General features: G+C 35.1%; 1 protein-coding gene across 7 annotated transcripts in view; it reads right to left on the minus strand.

Moving 5' to 3' along the window:
* Positions 1 to 21,423, minus strand: part of GAS2 (growth arrest specific 2) — a 132,604-nt gene that overhangs the window by 81,616 nt on the left and 29,565 nt on the right. For all 7 annotated transcript variants that reach the window (XM_033120957.1, XM_033120958.1, XM_033120953.1 and 4 more), the window contains one exon: positions 597 to 738. In XM_033120957.1, coding sequence (XP_032976848.1) covers positions 597 to 738 — 142 coding nt within the window. The remainder of the gene's footprint in view (positions 1 to 596; positions 739 to 21,423) is intronic.

The following is a 21,423-nucleotide window of genomic DNA, read 5'->3' on the forward strand; positions in this document are numbered from 1 at the left end:
TAAAACAAAACAAGACAAAAAACCCTACAATTACAATAAGTAGGCCTAAGGCACTAATATATCTGTCTTATATGTCATTATCTTTAATTATCCCAATCTTCTTGCTTGCTTAATTTGTAACTCACTAAAAAATAAATAAATTTAAAAACTTTAGTTTCAACAAAGATAGAACTTATGGGAAATAATATTTTTATATTTCTGTAGAACTGAAAAGACAGCAGTGCTCTCATGGCTGGAATGTGTATAGCCACTACCTTTTTACTTCAGGTGAGAGACTGGTGGTAAAATTTAACCCTACGTTTTCCAAATATTCCCCAATTTTGCAATGTCTGTACTTAATTGTAGCTTAGAAAGAATTGTGTTATTTATGTTCCTATTCTTTTACACACAAGGCAATCCATAATAAAAGGGCATGAATTTTTGACCTGCGAAGACTCATGTACAACAAACCTGAAAGTTTATAAGAAACTACAAAATTTGTAAAAGTTAACAACCTGTGAAATGACATCACACAAAAAAGTTAGTTTTGATAGTTATACTGACAAAGGCAATAATTTTGAAATTTTATCAGTTAAAATTCTGAAGGAAATACATACCCAAACCTTCCGATTCAAATAGACATGTTTCATCTACCCCTAAATCTCGGCACCAGGATAAGAAATTCGCTGTATTGTCTCGGGCAAAAAAGGAGCCTGAGGGTGCACTGGCTTTGCACGGAATCTTCTTCAAGGGCAGATTCTGAAAAACAAAGAAATCTTACTCTGGTGGAATTCTGGCAAAGTCATCACAGCGACACATTACATGTACACTCAGGATGTCAACAAAATGCTCTGGGATGAAACTCCTATTAATAAACAGGTTAGTGAAAAACTATAGAAAATGAAGTGAAATGCAAAGGAAACTTAGCTGTCATTAAAAGACTATAAATAAAAATCTGTGCCTGTAAACGTGTTATTGCTTTTTCAGTATCTAGTGATAAATATACATAAATCCCTTCCCGGGCTTAGATTGCCTTTTTGCTTTCTCTTTTTTTTTTTTTTTTTTTGGCTTTCTCTTTCATCTAAGTATTATTCTATCAGTATTTCTCACAAAGTATTAACAAATGTATTTCTTATTTGTGAAAGAAGAATGAAATACCAATATAGTATATGAATCTATATAATATATATAATATATATAACATGCATTTGCATTTTTATGTGCATACATAAACATACACTATAAAAATTACACAGAACTATAAAAGTAAAAAAGAGAGCAGCAGAATTATCTAACATCACATGTCATTACCAATACCAAGAAAGGGAAATATGAAAAATCTTTTAGCAAAATAACATTCTGCCATCTCTCTTCTAGACTATTTTCTTTTAAACCATAGGCTATTGCTATATTATATAATATAAAAATAATTCTGGTTGGATTTCTGCTATTTGGCCTTGAAAGATATTATTACATTCTGCATCATTTCTCTTCTGGAATAAGAAAATGCTTAATTTAAGATAAGGGAGGATGTGAACCTCGACAGACTTTTCTATTGACAGTCTCCGTAATTTTAGCCAGGAAACGTCCCTTGGCACCACACCAAGTGTTATAAAGAGTCATGTTTTCTTTTATCTTTTTTGTCCTTTGATTGACTATAACCAGCTTCCATGGTATTCCATAAAGTCATAGAATGCAACTGTATGTGAAAGACTGAGCCATGGATTTGGATGATCTGGGCTACAGAGAGCTTGCCTCAAACAGAAAAAAAAAATCAAGGGAGAAGCACTTTGTGATTTAAATTCACAGATAGGATATTTTTTATTCACTGTGAACCAGCAAGTATAAACACAATGTTGCCAGTTGTTGAGCTCATTTACAGATGGTTATAAAAAATGAAATAGTGACTGATTAGTGGATTGAAGTCCTGCTAACATTGAACTACTACTAGATTTCTTCAAGTCCACGGATTTTATGGCTACTCAACTAAAACACTCAATTGCTACATCGCTTAAAGGTTGTGACTGTCCAATCTCAAAATCCATCTCTTTGTTACTGACTAAATTTGATTTAGGGTAGACATAATCAAAATTTTTGCATGAATACACAAATATGTATGTAGATATATATACTTCAGGCATAAATCATATATGGGATTACCTATATAGTAACGCCCTCTTAACCAATTTGGTTAAGTAATAGTTTTCAAAGAAATGCTTTCCTATCTGAATTGTAAGAACAATCAGAAATAGTATAATATCTCCTTTATAAAAAGGTTCACAAACACCAAATAGCAGTATTTATTAAAATTAACACATATATATCCTTAAATCAAGCAATTCACGTCCAAGAATATATCCTACATATAATAGCATCAGTGCTTAAAAATATATATTTGTTGCAACAGTGATGGAACAAGGGAAAAAAACAGAAATAAGAATATGTTAAGAGAGAGTTTATGGAATAATACCGGAGGTGCCAAAAACAATGTATACATGTGACTATTCATCTTTTGTTATACTGAGTATAACAAAATATATATTTTGGTATATATTGAGTATTACAATTTTAATACAGTTTTTTTCTTTTCTTAAAATGTGCATACATTTTTTGGCACCCTCTGTATGTAGTATACAAATACAAGGGAACTCTATGCAATCATTAAAAAGAAGATACATGTGTATGTATTGAACCATAAAGATGTTCATTATATACTCTCAAGCAGAAACAAATAAATTGCAAACATATATACCACAGTTTCATTTTATGGTGTATATGTGTATATATACACACTCAATACAGACAGCCACATATAAAGTTAAATTGCATATAAATATGTTGTATTATAAATATGAATAATGTATTTATTTATATAATGTTAATTTAGAAAAAGCTCAAGAGACATGCATCAAAATGTTAGTAATTATTTTGAGGATGGTGATTGATGCAGAGAGGATCATTCACTTCTTATTTTACATAATTCCAAAATAAGTAGTAGGACTTTCAGACTTTGAGTGACTTTTCAATATTTTCAGATTAAGTAATGAAAATAGATAAATTATGTCAGCCAAAACATTAAATAAGAGGATTTGCTGAAAAAAAAAATCCCATGAGGTGACCATGAAGCTTTTTCTGATATGAATAATGCAATGATCATCTTTAAGAACATAAATGGATTCAAACACTGAGCCATTTTACCATCTACCACCTTTATCCCTGGGTGGGGAAAAAAATAACTTGTGAAACAACTTCAAACAGATAAATGAATTTGCATACAAGAATTGTAACCTAGGAACTATAAAATATTTCACATAGCTAGGGCATGTTTAAGGACATGAGGTACATCGTTTGTATGGCACAAAGGAATACAATATCCACATTGCACTAAAGAAGCTAGAGATTGATTTGACACTTAATCCACCAAAGAACACATTTTGAGAGAATATCTACAACTGACACGAACTCAAAAATTGTTCAGCCTACTCTTTAGGAACTTACAAGGACAAGTACTAAGCATATAAATGAAAATACCGTTTTTTTTCTCCTTACAAGCCTGTTAGTCCTTACAAAGTCATCTACATATCGTACACCAGAATTGAAGTATTTCTTTAAAATTCATTTGTATTGAAAAACATGAAAGTTATTTTAGGACAAATAAAATGAAAGCTGGCTAGTGATATTTCATAAGTTGGGAATTCTCAATCCCGAAGAATTCAACAGAAACACTGATCTGGTAAGTTGGCATTTAAGTGATTTATTGAGAATTTATTTCTGTTTTGGAGTTGTTAAATTTAGTGCTTCCATGTCCACTGAAGACTAGGAAACTAAACAGTGTGAATGGAAGCTTCATCCAATGAAATTTTTAATTTGGTAAAATTTTTAAAGATCCCCATTAGTCCAAACGAGTAATGAACGTTTATACTCAGTATCTATAAAGGTAATCACATGTAACCAGGAGTAAAGATCCCTACTTATTGGTTGAGAGCAGTAGCACATAGCTTGTAGAATGCAATATTCTTCTTGATTGCATACCAACCAAAAAGCAAAAGGCCAGGGGTCTTCCCAGGGTTGATGTACCATTTATAATTAAGAGTCCTAGGGCAGAAGTTTGATTTCACTTGAATTAAAGATTAAATGACTCAACGACACCAGTACTCAATACCTTTGGAACTTAAAAAAGTTTTTGACACATTTTACACAAAAATACAAAGTTCTGAAAACCTTAGCAATTCTCTCTCTTCCATTTCTATGATTTTTAAAGAAATTTTTTAATTTCTGGCCTCTCATAAAAATTCTGAAAGAAAAAGTCAGCTCTGAATCTTTTCTTTAATATCAGTCAATAAAATAAAAACAACCTGAAATGTTGAATACAAACAATTTTCACTTTTCCGTGGAAATCCTGAAGAAGAGGTTTAGAATAGAGAACTGCCTTGAGTAATTATGGAAGTATGTACTTGAATAGCTGAAAAATTGATCACAGATATGGAGAGGAATACTTCAGATCTAAAGCAGTGGGGATTCTATAGAGAACCTCCACACATAGCTCATCTGATATATCTTCCATATTAGTTGTCCCTTTACTGCTAAGCTTTCCAAAGAACTACTACAGTATTTAAATTCTATACCATCTTTAATGATTTACTTATATTAGTTTTCTCTAGACAATGCTGTTATATATTATGTCCCCAAAACTTGATTGATGAATGCATGAATAAAAGGTTAAACTTAACCCTTCAAACGAGATCATAACTAGCATGAGGGCAGGAGCAAACACTCTGTATTAGAGTTTTTACATTCCCAAGGAATGTGTTTCCAGGGCCTTCAAACTTCACTAAATACACAGTACAATTATACATAAAATGCTTCCTATAAATTAGGAAAAGCATAACTGAAACATTTAAGTAACACTTCCAACTATTTTTGAAAGTTACTGAATACACAATGATGAGTAGTGATTAGTTGCCAAGCTGAACTGATATTGGGTAGATATCAAGGCTCACTTTGTCACTAGCCAGGGTCATATTACTATACTCTAGCCTCCATGTTGTGAAATTCAATATTTTACATTAGCAAAATGAGAAATGACTACCAATAAACCATTGGGATCATGTACATGTAGTCAACAGGGTGCATATTAATTCTTCTAATACCAAGAGTCTTATGTTTATCTTTTTATCTCTCAACAGGAGTGGCCCAGGGGTGATATGTACTTTTCACCCCTAACATACTTACAGATTGAATGATTAACATGTAAGAGAATGATTTGAATTCCAAAAGTGTCCTCCCCATGCCCTCATGCAACAACCAATTTAGGTTGCAATAAAAAGAAAAAAATTAAATTTACTTCTAAAAGCTTTTAATTTAATCAATTACCATTTAGGTTAACCACCTGCTAGGGCTTTGGAGTCTAAACACCTGACCTCAAACTCAGCTGTGTCACCTTCTTGCAATGATATTTTGGACAAACCATTCTATATATCTGTGCCTAAGTCTCCTCTTCTATTCAATGAACACAGAAACAATGCACTTCACAGGCTATGCATATATGAGTGCGAATTAAATAATATAAATTAAGTGTAGAAGTAAGGGTTCAAGACAGGTTATTCATTATCATTGTCATCAATGCAAGTAAAATATACTGAATTGTCTATAATTTCCTTCTCTCATATTTTCTTGCAAACATTTCATTTTTTCTGTTATGGGTACAAGACTCAGAAAAAAAAACTGACAATTTACTTTTATCTTCACCCTACACTTGAACCTCACCTTTAGAATAGTTTTCCAATAGAACTTTCTATATAATGGAAATATTCTATATCTATACTAACTATAATAGCAGCCACTAGTGACATATGGCTATTGAACACTCAAACTGCTGTGTGACTGGAGACTAATTTTTAAATTTTATTTCATTTTTATCAATTTAAACTTAAATTTAAATAGACACATGTGGCTTGTGGTTACATATTCATAACAGGGAAATTAAAGATATTATTTGACATTTAAGAGAGTCCAAAATTTGAGCACTTTACTAGTTTCCCTCTAACTAATACTGTCCCTACGTCTTTCAACTTCCATCAAATCCAATAGTTGCCCCTTTATAATAGTTACTGAGACACACAACTATGAAGTCAAGCAATGAAGTTTGTGAACTCATCCTAGAAAAAGTGCCACATACCTCATTGCTGAATATCACTACAGTCACTTTCGAAGTACTTCCCTTGGGAAGCTATGCATTGACACCAACACCTAGTCCACCCTTCAAAGCAATTTTGGAACTCTTTTTCTGGAATGGCCATCAGAGCTCTCGTCGTATTACCCTTGATGTCCTGAATGTCATCAAAATGTATTCCTTCTAATATTTCCTTTATCTTCGGGTAAAGAAAGAAGTCATTGGGGGCCAGATCAGGTGAGTAGGGAGGGTGTTCCAACACAGTTATTTGTTTACTAGCTAAAAACTTCCTCACAGGCAGTGCTGTGTGAGCTGGTACATTGTTGTGATGCAAGAGCCATGAATTTTTGGTGAAAAGTTCAGGTCATTTCCATCTAACTTTTTCATGCAGCTTTCTCAGCACTTCCAAATAGTAAACTTGGTTAACTTTTTGTCCAGTAGGTACAAATTCATAATGAATAATCTCTCTGACATCAAAAAGGTTTAGCAACATCATATTGACTCTTGATGTGGACTGACAGAACTTTTTTGGTCATGGAGAATTGGCTGACTTCCATTGTGCACTTTGACGCTTTGTTTCAGGGTCATATTGGTACATCCGTGTTTCATCACCAGTGATAACATGGCTCAAAACATCACCTTGCCTCTCCAAAAGGTCTTCGAAAACTTCTACTCTCCTTTGCTTTTGTTCATCAGTGAGCTCCTTTGGAACCACTTTTTGCACAAACCCTTCTCATGCCAAGATTTTCAGTTAAGATTTTCCTAACTGTTTTTCTATCGATGTTTACTTGGTCTGTTGTGCTTCTCAGTCAGCCAATGATTTTGACGCACAATTTGACAAATTTTTGCAAAGTTTTCATCAGTTCTGCTCATTACTGGCTGCCCTGACCTCCTGTTCATCAGTGACGTGTTCCCTCTCCTCAGAAAAACATTTAATCCATTTATACACTGCTGTTTTGTTCATTGCACTATCCCCATAAATTTGGACTAACATGTGCCTGATTTCACTTCCACTCTTGCCAAGTTTAACAAGAAATTTAATGTTTGTTTGTTAACCTAATTCAAGCTCAGACATTTTCACGAGGGCACGCAAAAACACGCAACAACAATCATGAACACCACTCAGCAAGACACCACCACACGTCGACACAAACACTGTTGTGAGACACTGATACACCAAAGTTATAAAACCTTACCGAGCTGTTTGTACAGTGCTGCCAACATAAGTGTGCAGTAGCCAAGTTCGCAAACCTAATTGCCGTACCTTGTATATTACCTCCAGCGAGGGAAAACAAAGTGGAGTGGTTACAATCACAAATTTTAAAGCTAGACTGCCTGGCTTGATCCTGAATTTTCACTTATTAGTTGTGTAAGTTCAGGCAAGTAACTTCATCTGTGAAATGGCATAACAATAGCATCTACGCCAGATGGTTACTGAGATGGAGATGTGAGTTTATATGGGAATTTTGTGAAATAATGCCTGGCACATAGTAAAATTCAAATATGTGTTTGTTAGAAAACTGAAGCAGAAGGAAGTTTTAAAAAGTGATGTAAAATTCAACCTGGAACTTCAGCAAAATTCTTGGGGATTTTAATAATCACTCAGACACTCTCAAAAATATCCTCATTTTCATTTAGATATCCTGTCATCCAGGATATTTATCATGTCATTACACAGAGGGTGCCAAAAGATGTATACATATTTTAAGAAAGGAAAACTGTATTAAAATTGTAATATTCAATATATACCATTAACAAAAGATGAATACAAGTCACGTTTGACTTCTGCAATTACAAGAGGTGCTCATAGTAGTTACCATCAGCATCCAGAAACTTCTGATTATGGAGAACTACTGCTTGACCAATGTTGCCCAGAGTGTCCACTTGTATACTTTTTTTTTGGCACCCCCGGTATATCTTCAATTATCCTGCACTTTCCAATATAGCATTGACACCCTTGCTCTAAATCCTTTAACATGTTATGACTGAAGAAATGCAGAAAACTTCACAAAATGTTCTTTCTATCTTCAGCCTCAGATCTCTCCAACCCAATCTGTATATCATCATCATATTAATCTTAAATTTAATGATCTCAGTTTAGAGCTCACTGTCTACAAAACAAGACAAATGTTTAAGCTTTGCAGCTATGAGGATCATCAACTTCACAAGTCCATGTGCCTGAGTTCTCCACATATACTCTACACATCAACCACGTTGGTCTATTCACTATCCCTAGAGTATGCTTGTATTTTTCCAACTTCAACATTTGGTTCATTAACTATGAATTTATATTGCATTTGCTTTCAATTTCCACTGCTTCCATGCAAACTTCCCCAAGCAGTGTAACAAACTGACTTGTTTCCAAAACCCCTGCTGTCTATATCAGCAGATATCAACACACAACAGTGTGTTTCAATTGGCTAAGATTTAAGTCTACAGATGTTTGTGACAGAAAAAAATTATTAATCTAACAGTTTACAGTTAAATATCTTTTGTAGATTACGTCAGTCAAGGCATATTCAAGGATATCTCTAGAATGTACCCTTACTCATTTGCTTATATTCATCTTGAGCAAAAATGAAAGGAGCAGTGTGACAAGGAACACACGGGGTTCATAAGCCTTGGGTATGCATGGGGGTATATTGCACATGTGCATAGGAACCCATGATCTTTCCCCAATCCTACTCTACCCCTGCCTTTCCAATTGCAAAATAAAGCACCACCATCCATCCATATCTTCTCATATGAAACCTGGACAAATCTCCCTTACCATTTCTATCCAGTTGATCACCAAATCCTGACAAGTCCACTGAAGGGGAACAGAATATGCCACCCCAAAATATGCCACTTTGATGTATTGATTATGTTAGAATTAAAGGTACTTGAGAAACAGCCAGTACAAGAAGGACACTCTGACTCTCCTTTGTCTCCCTGAAAGCAGGAGATAAACCTTCCATAAGATATGTTCCTTTTCTGTATCAGGAGGGTAGAAGGCATCCTTAACACCAGGAAATTTAGGGCCAAGATGGCTATATAAACAAACCTTATTACTTCCTCACCAATTTACTACCCCAAGCCCATACCCCTTTGTTTTGTAAATTCTTCATAAATTTATTGCTTCTTTGTCTAAAAGGTATAAAAGCTTCCTGTCTGATCTCTTCTTTGAGACTTATATTTTTATGGGGCTCCCATATGTATAAAATTAATTTTTTTTCTCGTGTTAATCTGTGATATGTCAATTTAATTATTAGACCAGCTAAGGAACCTAGAAGTAAAGAAGGGAAAATATTCCTACCCCTACGCTGCCAAGTCTCAATATATTTCAAAACATCTACTTCTTTTCAGTATCACTGCTACCATCCTAATCTAAATGGTGATTATCTCTCACCTGACCTGGGCAATAGTTTCTTAAGTGGGGTCCTTAGTTCTATTTTCACCCACCCTTCCAGTCCATTCACCACACTGCTAGTGTCATCTTTTTAAAAGATTGTATCATGTTTCTGCTTAAAACACTTAAATGGCATAACATTGTTCTTAAAATAGATGCCAACATCCAACAAGACTTAGTTGTGGTCTCATCTCTTGATGCTCTAGTATTATGTACTAGTAACAAGTCACACTCACTTTCCTTTAGTTCCTCAAGTTCAGCATGCACTTCCACATTTGAGGGCTTTCACATATTTGGAACACGATGGGTTCCCTCCTCTGTCTGGCTAATTCCCACTCCTGCTTTAGAATAATGTAGAAATACTTTCTGCTGGCGTAGGTTAGGTCATCCCCTTAAAGCCACTCATGAGCTTAAACTCTCCCATACTTATACACAACACAGCTGTAATTCACTGTTTGCTTAACTATTAGCTTAATGTATTCGCCCCTCCCTTCTACTCTACAAGGTACCTTGACCTACATATTTTAGGTGTTCAGTGAATATGTGTTGAAAAATTGATTGAATGACATCAATATATGTTATGGTGATTACAAAGTCTGAGAACTACTCGTATATATCATTTATTGACCATGTATCATTGATTTCTGTATTTTTATAGTTCCTATTTTATTTACTTAAATAGACTATAAGCCCTTTGAGAGGAGAGAGTAATGCTTTATTCTTCTTTTTATTTATCAGCATCTCGAACACAGTGAGCCCTCAATAAATGTCTACCAGTTGAAAATTCTAGAAGAGCATCCTTTATAAGGTATTTTATATAATATGATCAGGGAGGGCATCAGCCAAAAGATGACATTTGAATGGAGACCTGAAGGGAATGAGGGGCAAGTCATACACATATCTGAAAGAATACTCAAAGAAAATAGAAAAGCAATTGCAAAGGCCCGATGGTGGGTAGGACCTATTCGTTGGGTTCAAAGAACAGCAAGCAAACCAGTATGGCCGCAGCAAAGTGTGGTCACAGGAAAGTAGTAGGAAATGAGGTTAGATAGGTAGCTGGGACTTTATAGGCAATCATGAAGATTTCGGTTTTTACTCAAAATAAGCCAAGGTGCCATTGGAGAACCATGAGATAAGAAGTGACATGATTTGATTTAAGTTTTAAATTATTTGATGGTTTGATCCATGTTAACGGTTTACTGTGACTAACACAGAATAAGCACTTAGTAAATGTTTAAATGTACTTAATAAGTTGGTTTATTATCACATCACATGGCATTCATTAAGTCTGAGAAAAAAGATCAGATATCTACATTCGATCTTTAAACAATATTTAAATATAGCAAATATGACGACAAGGAACAAAATATGGTTTGGATCCTCATTTATAGTTTACAATATATATATAATTGATACATCTATTTATATATACATATTCACACACATTTATTATGTAAGTGAAAATATAAAGATTAATCTCTTTATAATCCCACTACAGTTTGTTTAAAGTCTGTATATTCTGAGTTCTGTATGTTTATGGCAATATTCCTCACTGGGTTGTGATCATCTAAAACAAGAGTTCTTGTTGGGTCTGGGAGGACCATGAACTTGAGATGAGAAAAATGTGATTTTTGTTTTTACTCTTCTCTCACTGAATTTTATTATTATTTTATTATGAATGTAATCAAATTACAACAGCTTTCTCACCAATAAAAATTACAAGTGTTTTTATTTTACATTATACATGTTGCAGAGATCTGGAAATATTGAGATTTCTTTCTCCTGTACCTGAAAATGACAGTATTTTTAGAACTTAATTTTAAAAACAAGCTTAATTTTAAAAACAAGATATATACAGCTGAACTGGTTGCATTTGGAGCAGACAGGGATCCAAAATGGTGGAGCAGACAGATGCTGTGCTTGCCTCCTCCTGTGCCCACACTGGAATTAAAACTAAATTTAAGAACAAACAACCTGGAGAACCATCTCAAGTCTAGCTGAGCAGAAGTTTTATAACTAATGATATAAAGAAGAAGCAACTGGTAGGAGGGGTGGAGACTGGTAGGAGGGGTGGAGACACAGAACGGGCCAGTCCCACACCTGCATGTGGAAGTTGAGAATCAGAATGGCAATCTCAGCCATGGAGGTCCCTCCAGAGGAGCGAGGGACCTCAGCCCCACACTGAGCTCCCCAGACCAAAGTACCAGTGTCAGGAAGAGGAGCCCCCATGACATTTGGCTGTGAAATACTGTGGGGATTCTGACCATCCAGGTGAGAAAAAAGGCTGCAGTAAACACAGAGGCCCTCTTAAAGGGCTTTCTCACATGCCCTCACCCTGGGCTCTGGCAGAGAGACTGCAGCTCAGGAGGCATCAGAAGAATACAAGGAGAGACTGAGTTGTGAGGCTGCAGAGTGAGGACTAAAGGGATAGTTGCCATTTTCCCTGTGTAGAGTCCTTCTCCTGAACAGGTCACAGGATAGCGCCAACTTTCCTGTGTTGAGCGCTCCCCCACAGGCCAGATCTGAATCTGCATTGGCCTCCCTCACCCTGGTGACTTCCTGAAACCCTGCCTCACACAACTTGCACAACACCAGAGGGACTTTCTCAGCCAGCGGCCAGCCCCGCCCATGCTGCACTCTTTCCTGAACAACTATCTGGGGTCTATGGGCCCCAGGAGGGTGGTGACTGGCCTCAGTATGTTCCAAGACTTTTGCTGAGTAGCTCCAGGCTCAGTACTGGCATCAAACCAGAATCTACATTAACCTGGTGAACACCACTCATTCCACTCTGGTGATTCCCTGAAACTCCATCTCATCCAATTCCCATACCACACTCTATCAGTGGCTGAGCCTTATCGGAGCTGGCACACAGCAGCATGCCTCAGGGTGCCTTAGGCCTTTAGAGAAGCTACCCTAGGTCTGATACTGGTGGCAGCTATCCTTGGTTCCCCAAGTGGCCTCTCCTACATGCCTCCAGGTCCAACATAGGCAGCAATCAACTGCAGATCACTTTGCAACTCCAACCAGGTAGTCCCCAACCAGTCACAGGCAGTGGCTGACCAGCGCCTTCATCAGAGCCCCTCCCAAGAGGTCTCAGAACCAACATGCCTGGAAGAGGGCTTCAAACCACAGCAGAGCACCACCCAATTAGACCCACCGTGGTACACCCAAAGGGCAGTCTCAGCAAGCACCAGAGGCCACTGGGATGAATCCCGCTCTGTGGGCTAAGTCCCCCACACAGCAACCTGTAAGTGTGGACGTGGCCAAACTCCACACCCAGTCAGCCTGAGAGTCAATCCCACCCACGGTGTGTCAATAGTTACCAAGGCTCAACTATAACAGGAGGGCACATTCAACCCACACAAGAGACAGTTTTGAAGCACCTTGTGCAGGTGACCAGGGAGACTTACTACATAAGACCACCTGGCCAAGACTGGGAGATGTAGCAGACCTACCTAATACATAGAAACAAACACAGAAAGGTAGCTAAAATAATGAAACAAAGAAATATGTCTCAAATGAAAGAACAGGAGAAAAATCCAGAAAAATAACTAAATGAAATGGAAGTAATCAATCTACCAGATACAGAGTTCAAAACAATATTTATAAGGATGCTCAAGGAACTTAATGAGAACTTCAACAAAGAGATACCAAGCATAAAAAAGGGCATAAAAACCATAAAAAGGAACCAGTCAACCAGTCAAAAGTGAATACAATAATTGAAATGAGGAATGCACTAGAAGGAATTACAAGCAGACTAGATGAAGCAGAGGATCAAATCAGAGATTTGGAAGACAAGGTAGCACAAAACACCCAAACACCAAATCGGAACAGGAAAAAAAAAAAAGTTCAAAACTATGAGACTAGTTTGAAAGACCTCTGGGACAATGTCCAGCATAACAACATTTGCATCATGTGGGTGCCAGAGAAGAGAGAAAGCAAGGGATTGAGAACCTATTTGAAGAAATAATGACTGAAAGCTTTCGTAACTTGGCAAAGGAAATAGACATATAAGCACAGGAAGTGCAGAGCGTCACAAACAAGATGAACACAAACAAGCCGACACCAAGACACATTATAATTAAAATGGCACATTAAAGACAAAGAGAGACTCATAAATGCAGCAAGGAAAAGGCAACCAGTTACTTCAAAGGGAGCTCCCATAGATTGTCAGCTGATTTGTCAACAGAAACTTTGCAGGCAAAGGATTGGCACTAAATATTCAAAGTGATGAAAAGCAAGGAACTACAACCAAGACTACTCGACCCAGCAAGGTGATCATTTAAAAACTGAAGGAGAGATAAATAGCTTCCTGAACAAGAAAAAGCTAAAGGAATTTGTCACAACCAAACCAGTATCACTACAAATGTTAAAGTGATTTCTTTAAGAAGAAGAAGGGGCGGTAATAAAAGAACATAAAGAGGAATAATAAAATGCCAATAAATATGTAGCTATCAAGAATCACTTTGAATGCAAATGGATTAAATGCTCTAATCAAAAGACATAGAAGAGCTAAATGGATATGAAAACAAGACCCATACATATGCTATCTACAATAGACCCACTTTAGATCAAAAGACATACATAGACTGAAAGTAAAGAGAAGAAAAAAGATATTTCATACAAGTGGAAACAAACAAAAAGCTGGGGTAGCAATACTTATATTAGAGAAAATTAGACTTTAAAACAAACACTATAATAAGAGACAAAGAGAGACATTACATAATGATAAAGGGATCGATCCAACAAGAGGATAAAATCCTTTTAAACATTTATGCACCCAGTGTAGGAGTACCTAAACATATAAAGCAAATATTGGCTGACAGAAAAGGGAGAGACTGACAGTAATACAATCATAGTAGAGGACTTTAACACCCCATTGACACCAATAGAGAGATCTTCCAGACAGAAAATCAACAAGGAAACATCAGCCTTAAATGACACACTAAAACGGATAGATTTCATTGATATTTTTAGAGCATTTTACCTCAAAGCAACAGAATATGCATTCTTTTCAAAACGCATAGAACATTTTCCAAGACAGACCACAAGTTAGGCCACAAAATAAGTCTCAATAAATTTAAGAAGATTGAAATCATATGAAGCATCTTCTCTGACCACAATCGTATGAAACTTGCAATCAATTACAAGGAAAAAACTGAAAAATACACAAATACATGGAGGCTAAATAACATGCTACTAAATAACGAGTGGGTCAACAATGAGGTCAAAGAAGAAATCAAAAAATACCTTGAGACAAGTGAAAATGAAAACACAACAACCCAAAATATGTGGAACACAGAGAAAACAGTCCTAGGAAGGAATTTGTAGTAATTCTCAAATTCCTATCTCAAGCCTATCTCAAGAAACAAGAAAAATCTCAAATAAACAATCTAACTTTACACTTAAAGGAATTAGAAAAAGACTAGCAAACAAAGCTCAAAGTTAGCTGAAGGAAGAAAATAATAAAGATCAGTGCAGAAATAAATGAAATAGAGTCTAAACACACAAACACACACGCACACACACACGCACACACACACACAAAACAAAAACAAGAGATCAATGAAACCAAGAGCTGGTTCTTCGAAAAGATAAAATTGATAAACCTTTAAGACTCATCAACAATAAAAGAGAGAGAATCCAAATAAATTAAATAAAAAATGAAAAAGAAGAAGTAACAACAGACACCTCAGAAATACAAAGAATTATGGGAATATGTTATGAACAATTATATGCTACCTAATTGGACAATCTGAAAGAAATGGGTAAATTGCTAGAAACATACCGTGTTTAAAAATAAGACCCAGCTGGACAATCAGCTCTGAAGAGTCTTTTGGAGAAAAAATTAATATAAGACCTGGTTATATTTTACTATAAGACCAGGTATATAATATAATGTAATGTAATGTAATGTAATGTAATGTAATGTAATGTAATATAATATAATATAATATAATATACTATACTATAATATAATATAATATAATATAATACCGGGTCTAAAAGACGCATTAGAGTTGATTGTCTGGCTAGGTCTTATTTTCAGGGAAACACGGGACAATCTTCTAAGACTCGACAAAGAAAAAAAAGAAAATCGGAACCAACCAATTATTATCAACAAGAAATAAAATCAGTAATCAAAAAACTCCCAACAAACAAAAGTTTTGAACCAGATGGCTTCACAAGTGAATTTTACAAAACATTCAAAGAAAAATTAAAACCTATCCGTCTCAAACTATTCCAAAAATTTCAAGAGAAGGGAAAATCCCAACCTCATTTTACAAGGCCACCATTACCCTGATTCTAAAATCAGACAAAGACATTACAACAAAAGAAAATTATAGGCCAATATCTTGATGAACATAGATGCAAAAATCCTCAACACAATATTAGCAACCCGAATTCAGCAATATACTAAAAAGATCATACACCAAGTGGGATTTATTCCTGGGATGCAAGGTTGGTTCAACATCCAGAAATCAATTAACGTGACACACCACAAACAAAATGAAAGATAAAAATCATATGATCATATCAATAGATATAGAAAAAAATATTTGACAAAATCCCGCATTCATTTATGATAAAAATTCTCAGCATAGTGGGAATAGAGGAAACATATCATATATAACAAAGGCCATATATAACAAACCCACAGCTAACATCATATTCAATGGGAAAAAGCTAACAGCATTCTCCTTAAGATCAGGAACAAGACAAGGATGCCCACTTTTGCCACTTTTATTCAACATAGTATTGCAAGTCCTAGCCACAGCAATCAGAAAAGGAGAAGAAATAAAGGCATCCAAATTGGAAAGGAAGAAATAAAACCATCATTATTTCCAGATGACATGAGACTACGTATATAGAGAGAGTCCAAAAGATTCCACCAGAAAACTATTAGAACCGATAAATGAATTCAGTAAAGTAGCAGGATACAAAATTAATATTCAGAAATTGGTTGCATTTTTATACACCAACAATGAACTTTCAGAAAAAGAAATTAAGGATCCCATTTATAATTGCATCAAAAAATAATAATAATACTTAGGAATAAATTTAACCAAGGAGGTAAAAGACTTGTATTCAGAAAGCTCTAAGACACTGAAGAAAGAAACTTAAGAAGATACAAATAAATGGAAGCACGTACCTTGCTCATAGATAAAAATAATTAACATCATTAAACTGTCCATACAACCCAAAGCAATCTATAGATTCAATGCAATCCATATCAAAATATCAATGGCATTTTTCATGGAACTCAAACAAATAATCATAAAAAACAGCCATAGCAATCTTGAGAAAAAAGAAGAAAATTGGAGGTATCACACTACCTGATATCAAACTATATTACAAGTCTATAGTAATCAAAACAGCATGGTACTGGCATAAAAACAGACACATAGATCAATGGAACTGAGCAGAGAGCCTAGAAAATAAATCCATGCCTAGATAGTCATTTAATCTATAACCAAGGAGGCAAGAACATACAGTGGGGTAAAGACAGTCTATTCAATAAATGGTGTTGGGAAAACTGGACAGATACATGCAAAAAAAAGAAACTGTACCACCTTCTTATACCATATACAAGAATAAACTCACAATGGATTAAACTTAAAGGTAAGATCAGAAACCATAAAACTCAAAGAAGAAAACATAGCCAGTAAACTCTCTGACATTGTTCTTAGTAAATTTTTTGGTTTTTTCTGATCTATCTCCTTGGGCAAGGGAACCAAAAGAAAAAAATAAACAAAAGGGACAATATTAAACTCAGTTTTTTTGCACAGCAAAGAAAGCCATCAACAAAATGAAAAGATAGCCTACTGAATGGGAGAAAATATTTGCCAATGATACATCTGATAAGGGGTGACTATCCAAAATTAGTAAAGAACTTATACAACTCAAGACCAAAAAACAAACAATCCAATTAAAAAATGGGCAGAGGACCAGAACAGACAAGTCTCCAAAGAGGACATACAGATGGCCAATAGATATATGAAAAGATGCTAAACGTCATTAATTATCAGAAAAATGTAAACAAAAACCACTATGACATCACTTTATACCTGTCAGAATGGCCATCATCAATAAATCAACAAACAACAAGTGTTGATGAGGATGTGGAGAAAAGGGAACACTTGTGCACTGTTAATGGGATTGTAATTTGGTGCAGCCACTATGGAAAACGGTTTGGAGGTTCTTCAAAATATTAAAAATAGAACTACCTTAGGACCCAGCATATCCATTCCTGGGTATTTATCTGAAGAAATCCAAACATTAATTCAAAAAAGATATAAGCACTCCTGTGTTTCTTGCAGCATTATTCACAATAGCCAAGATATGGAAGCAACCCAAGTGTCTGTCAGTAGATGACTGGATAAAGAAATTGTGGTACATCGTATAAACAGTGGAATACTACTCAGCCATAAAAATGAATGAAATCTTACCATTTGCAACAACATGATGGCCCTAGAGAACATTACACTAAGTGAAATGTCAGACTGAGAAAGACAAATACCATATGATCTCACTTATATGTGGATTCTAAAGAACAAAAGAAACAAACAAACAAACCAGAAACAGATTCACAGATACAGAGAGCAAACTGATGGTTGCCAGAAGGGAGGAGGGCTGGGGAGCTGGGTGACAAAAGTATAGGGATTAAGAAATACAAATTGGTAGTTACAAAATAGTGCATACAGTATATAGTCAATAATGTTGCAACAACGATGTATAGTGCCAGGTGGGTACTAGAGTAATTGGGGAGTATCCCTGCATACATTATATAAATATCTAACCATTATGCTGTACACCTGAAACTAATATAATAATGTCAACCATAACAGAAAAATAATTAAAATAAATTAAATAAGCAGATATATTGCATTTTCAATTTGTACTTTAATATTTACTCTTAATATCGTAATAATTGTATTTCAATATAATTGATTCCCTTTATTTTGTATTTGCAATCCACGGGCTTCATCCAGTTGCTAAAGAAGGCATGGTATAAAAACAAGTATTCTTGATCTAGAAGGAAGAGTCTATGACTTATTTGGCTTCACACCCTTCATAACATCTAGCACAAAATAGACTTTCAAGAGATTTCCTGAATTTATTCAGAATTTAGTTGGTTCGCTCCCATTTTAAGATTCATTTCTTCCTTTTCACTTCAAAGGTTTAATCACTTTTTAACGATTTTTGATTGACCTAAGGTTTTTTTTTTCTTTTTTTTAATTTTGGCTTTAAGATATACAAATTGCTACATTGTTTATTTCTTATATGGAGCGGTGATGCCAGCAAGTCATCCATTAGACAAGCAGCCTAAGCTGGTGTGAAATTAGACGTGACTAGCAAAGTAGTATAAACACAAAACACACACTAGACAGCTTCATGCATGACATGTAATGCATTTTCAAATTGCTAAGTGCAACAATAGAAGTTATTCATGTAGTCAGCCTCTAAAAGCTTAAGATAGAGTTGAAGAGTTCTTTATACCGTAAACTCAATTACCTCATCTAAAAAACATTTTGCCATTACACTGTAATGTACCAGCCCTACATACCTTGGACCACACACACATAAATATGGTGAGTTACTTACATTTTAAATCACCTAGCAATCCTCTGACATGTAAATTAAAAAGGAACTCATTTCCCCTAATGTTCAGGCCCTTGAAAAAGGCTCATTATAAAATCTGTGCTCCTTTAAGAAATGGCGTTCATATTCATTATTGATTTAAGTAACCTGAATTTCTCAAAGCATTGTAGTAACAGCTCATTTCGAAATAATTAATTTTCTATTTTCCATATGCTGAGAGTGACTGTTCATGACATAATATTCTACTATAGCCACAGTACTTTGAAACAGCAGTGACCACAATTAGTGCTATCAAATATCATGAAAACAGTTCCCCAGTTACACTCCTTTTACAATCTTGTCTTGCCCAAATGCCTGCATGCAGTTAAATGCAGGATGTACGCCTCTAAGTGGAAGAGATGATGTCGTCATGGAAAAATTCGATCAGGTTTCCTCTTATGCTCAGGGGGCAACGTACTGCTGGTACTGTGAAATTCTGGAGAAGAAAAATGTGTGTGTCTGTGTGTGCGTGCGTACTCCTGTTCTATTCCAGAATTTGTTTTAATTATTTGTCATGCTTTCTGGAATTTCGATTCAACATGTTTTAATTTTAGTCTTATGCTTCATATGCCTTTAATGTAACCATTATTTACTTTACGAAACACTAGCCCACAGTTTGAACTTTTGAAAGAACTTCTGAACAGTTTTTGAAGGAGGGTCCTTTATCAGCAGATTCACATAAATTTGCAGCCTCTGAAACTTGGCAAATGTCTAGGTTAAATGCTGCCACCTGGTCTTTCTCTTTCTCTCCCTCTTGCTCTGGAATGTGGGGATACTTAGCAGAGCATTGACTAGGGCTAGAAATGGTCTCTCTTTCACCACTCAGCTCAAAGAGCTGATCAGAAGCAAACTCCAAATGACATTAGAATTTGGGAAAATAACGACTTGCTCTTGGGCATGTAGAAAGGTTGGCATCTACTTGACAACAGATAAAAAAGTAGCCAAACCTGTAACAGTAGGTTATATTTCACTCTCCTGTAATTTGAGGAGGAATTCTGAAATAATTCTGAGTCATTTCATTGCTTCAAGTACACATAAAGAAAGCTGTGTCAAACATATGAGTGCTTGCCACAAAGGTTAATTCCAAGGTTTACACAGGGCTATTTTCCACTGGGCTAGGACCTATACACTTATCCAAATAATTGTAAGTGTGTAAAGCCATAATGAAGTGCAACTTCTAATTTCATCTACAGATAACAAACTTCATACTCTTTTAAGTAATTTTCCCAAAGAACCTCAGCCCACCTTCTTAGACACAGGCTTTCTCTCCACCCATCAAAGCAAAATTAAGGCCTAGACACTCTTTTATCTACAGATTAAGAAAAGCACGTAGGTAAAAATTTGAAAAATAAATAAAATCTAGAGACAGTCTGATTTTTTTCTAGTTTACATAAACTTAATTTTCCAAATGTTATGATTATCAAATTGATAAAACAATAGGCTAGAATAAAATATTCTACTTACAGCACTATCAGGCATCTCTGTTTGGGCTGTTTTTTGTTTTTTTTTTTTACTTTTTATCATTGAGAGTTATATAATAAGAGGGAGAGTAGCAATTCCTCTATGATTTGTTCAGGACAACCAGATGAGAGTAATTTATATTTTGACTTTATTATAATAAAAAGTTAAGATTAAATGATGTAATAATGTATGACTAGTAGAAATGGTCAAATTAATGTACTGAAGTCCACTTAAAAATCATTGCAATAGGCCCAAATATAAACACATTGGGCACTGCAATGTGAGTACAGCCATTATATTTTATAGTGCAGGTATAATTTTTTAATTGATGTACCTTTTGATTAGGGAAGTAGATTAAACACATTCAAAATAAAATTTTAATAAAACTACACGTATGAAAACTTTTCAGTGTATACTACTGTATGCTTTAAGTTCTATTCTAAAGTCAGCCACACAGTAAAATAGTCCCTTTCTCTTATTTAATCTATGACTTCTTGAAATTAACTTTTTTCAAATCACTTTGTAAGCTTCATTTCAAAATCTATGTATTACTACACACATCATATTTCTCCCCCAAAGAGAATGCATTTCTTGAGTAGACTTCGTATATCTTTAAGTCACTTCCTTTGTCCCCACCAACACATACATACATAAACATCACAGTAAAAACATCATCTCTTGTTCCTAACATATCCTCATCCATCATCCATCAAATTTTAAAATAACATATATAAATAGGACTCAGTTATCATAAAATATTTGTAGTTCATAATATTCTATA

This window comes from Rhinolophus ferrumequinum, chromosome 11, assembly GCF_004115265.2.
Source record: "Rhinolophus ferrumequinum isolate MPI-CBG mRhiFer1 chromosome 11, mRhiFer1_v1.p, whole genome shotgun sequence".
Taxonomy (NCBI): Eukaryota; Metazoa; Chordata; class Mammalia; order Chiroptera; family Rhinolophidae; genus Rhinolophus; species Rhinolophus ferrumequinum.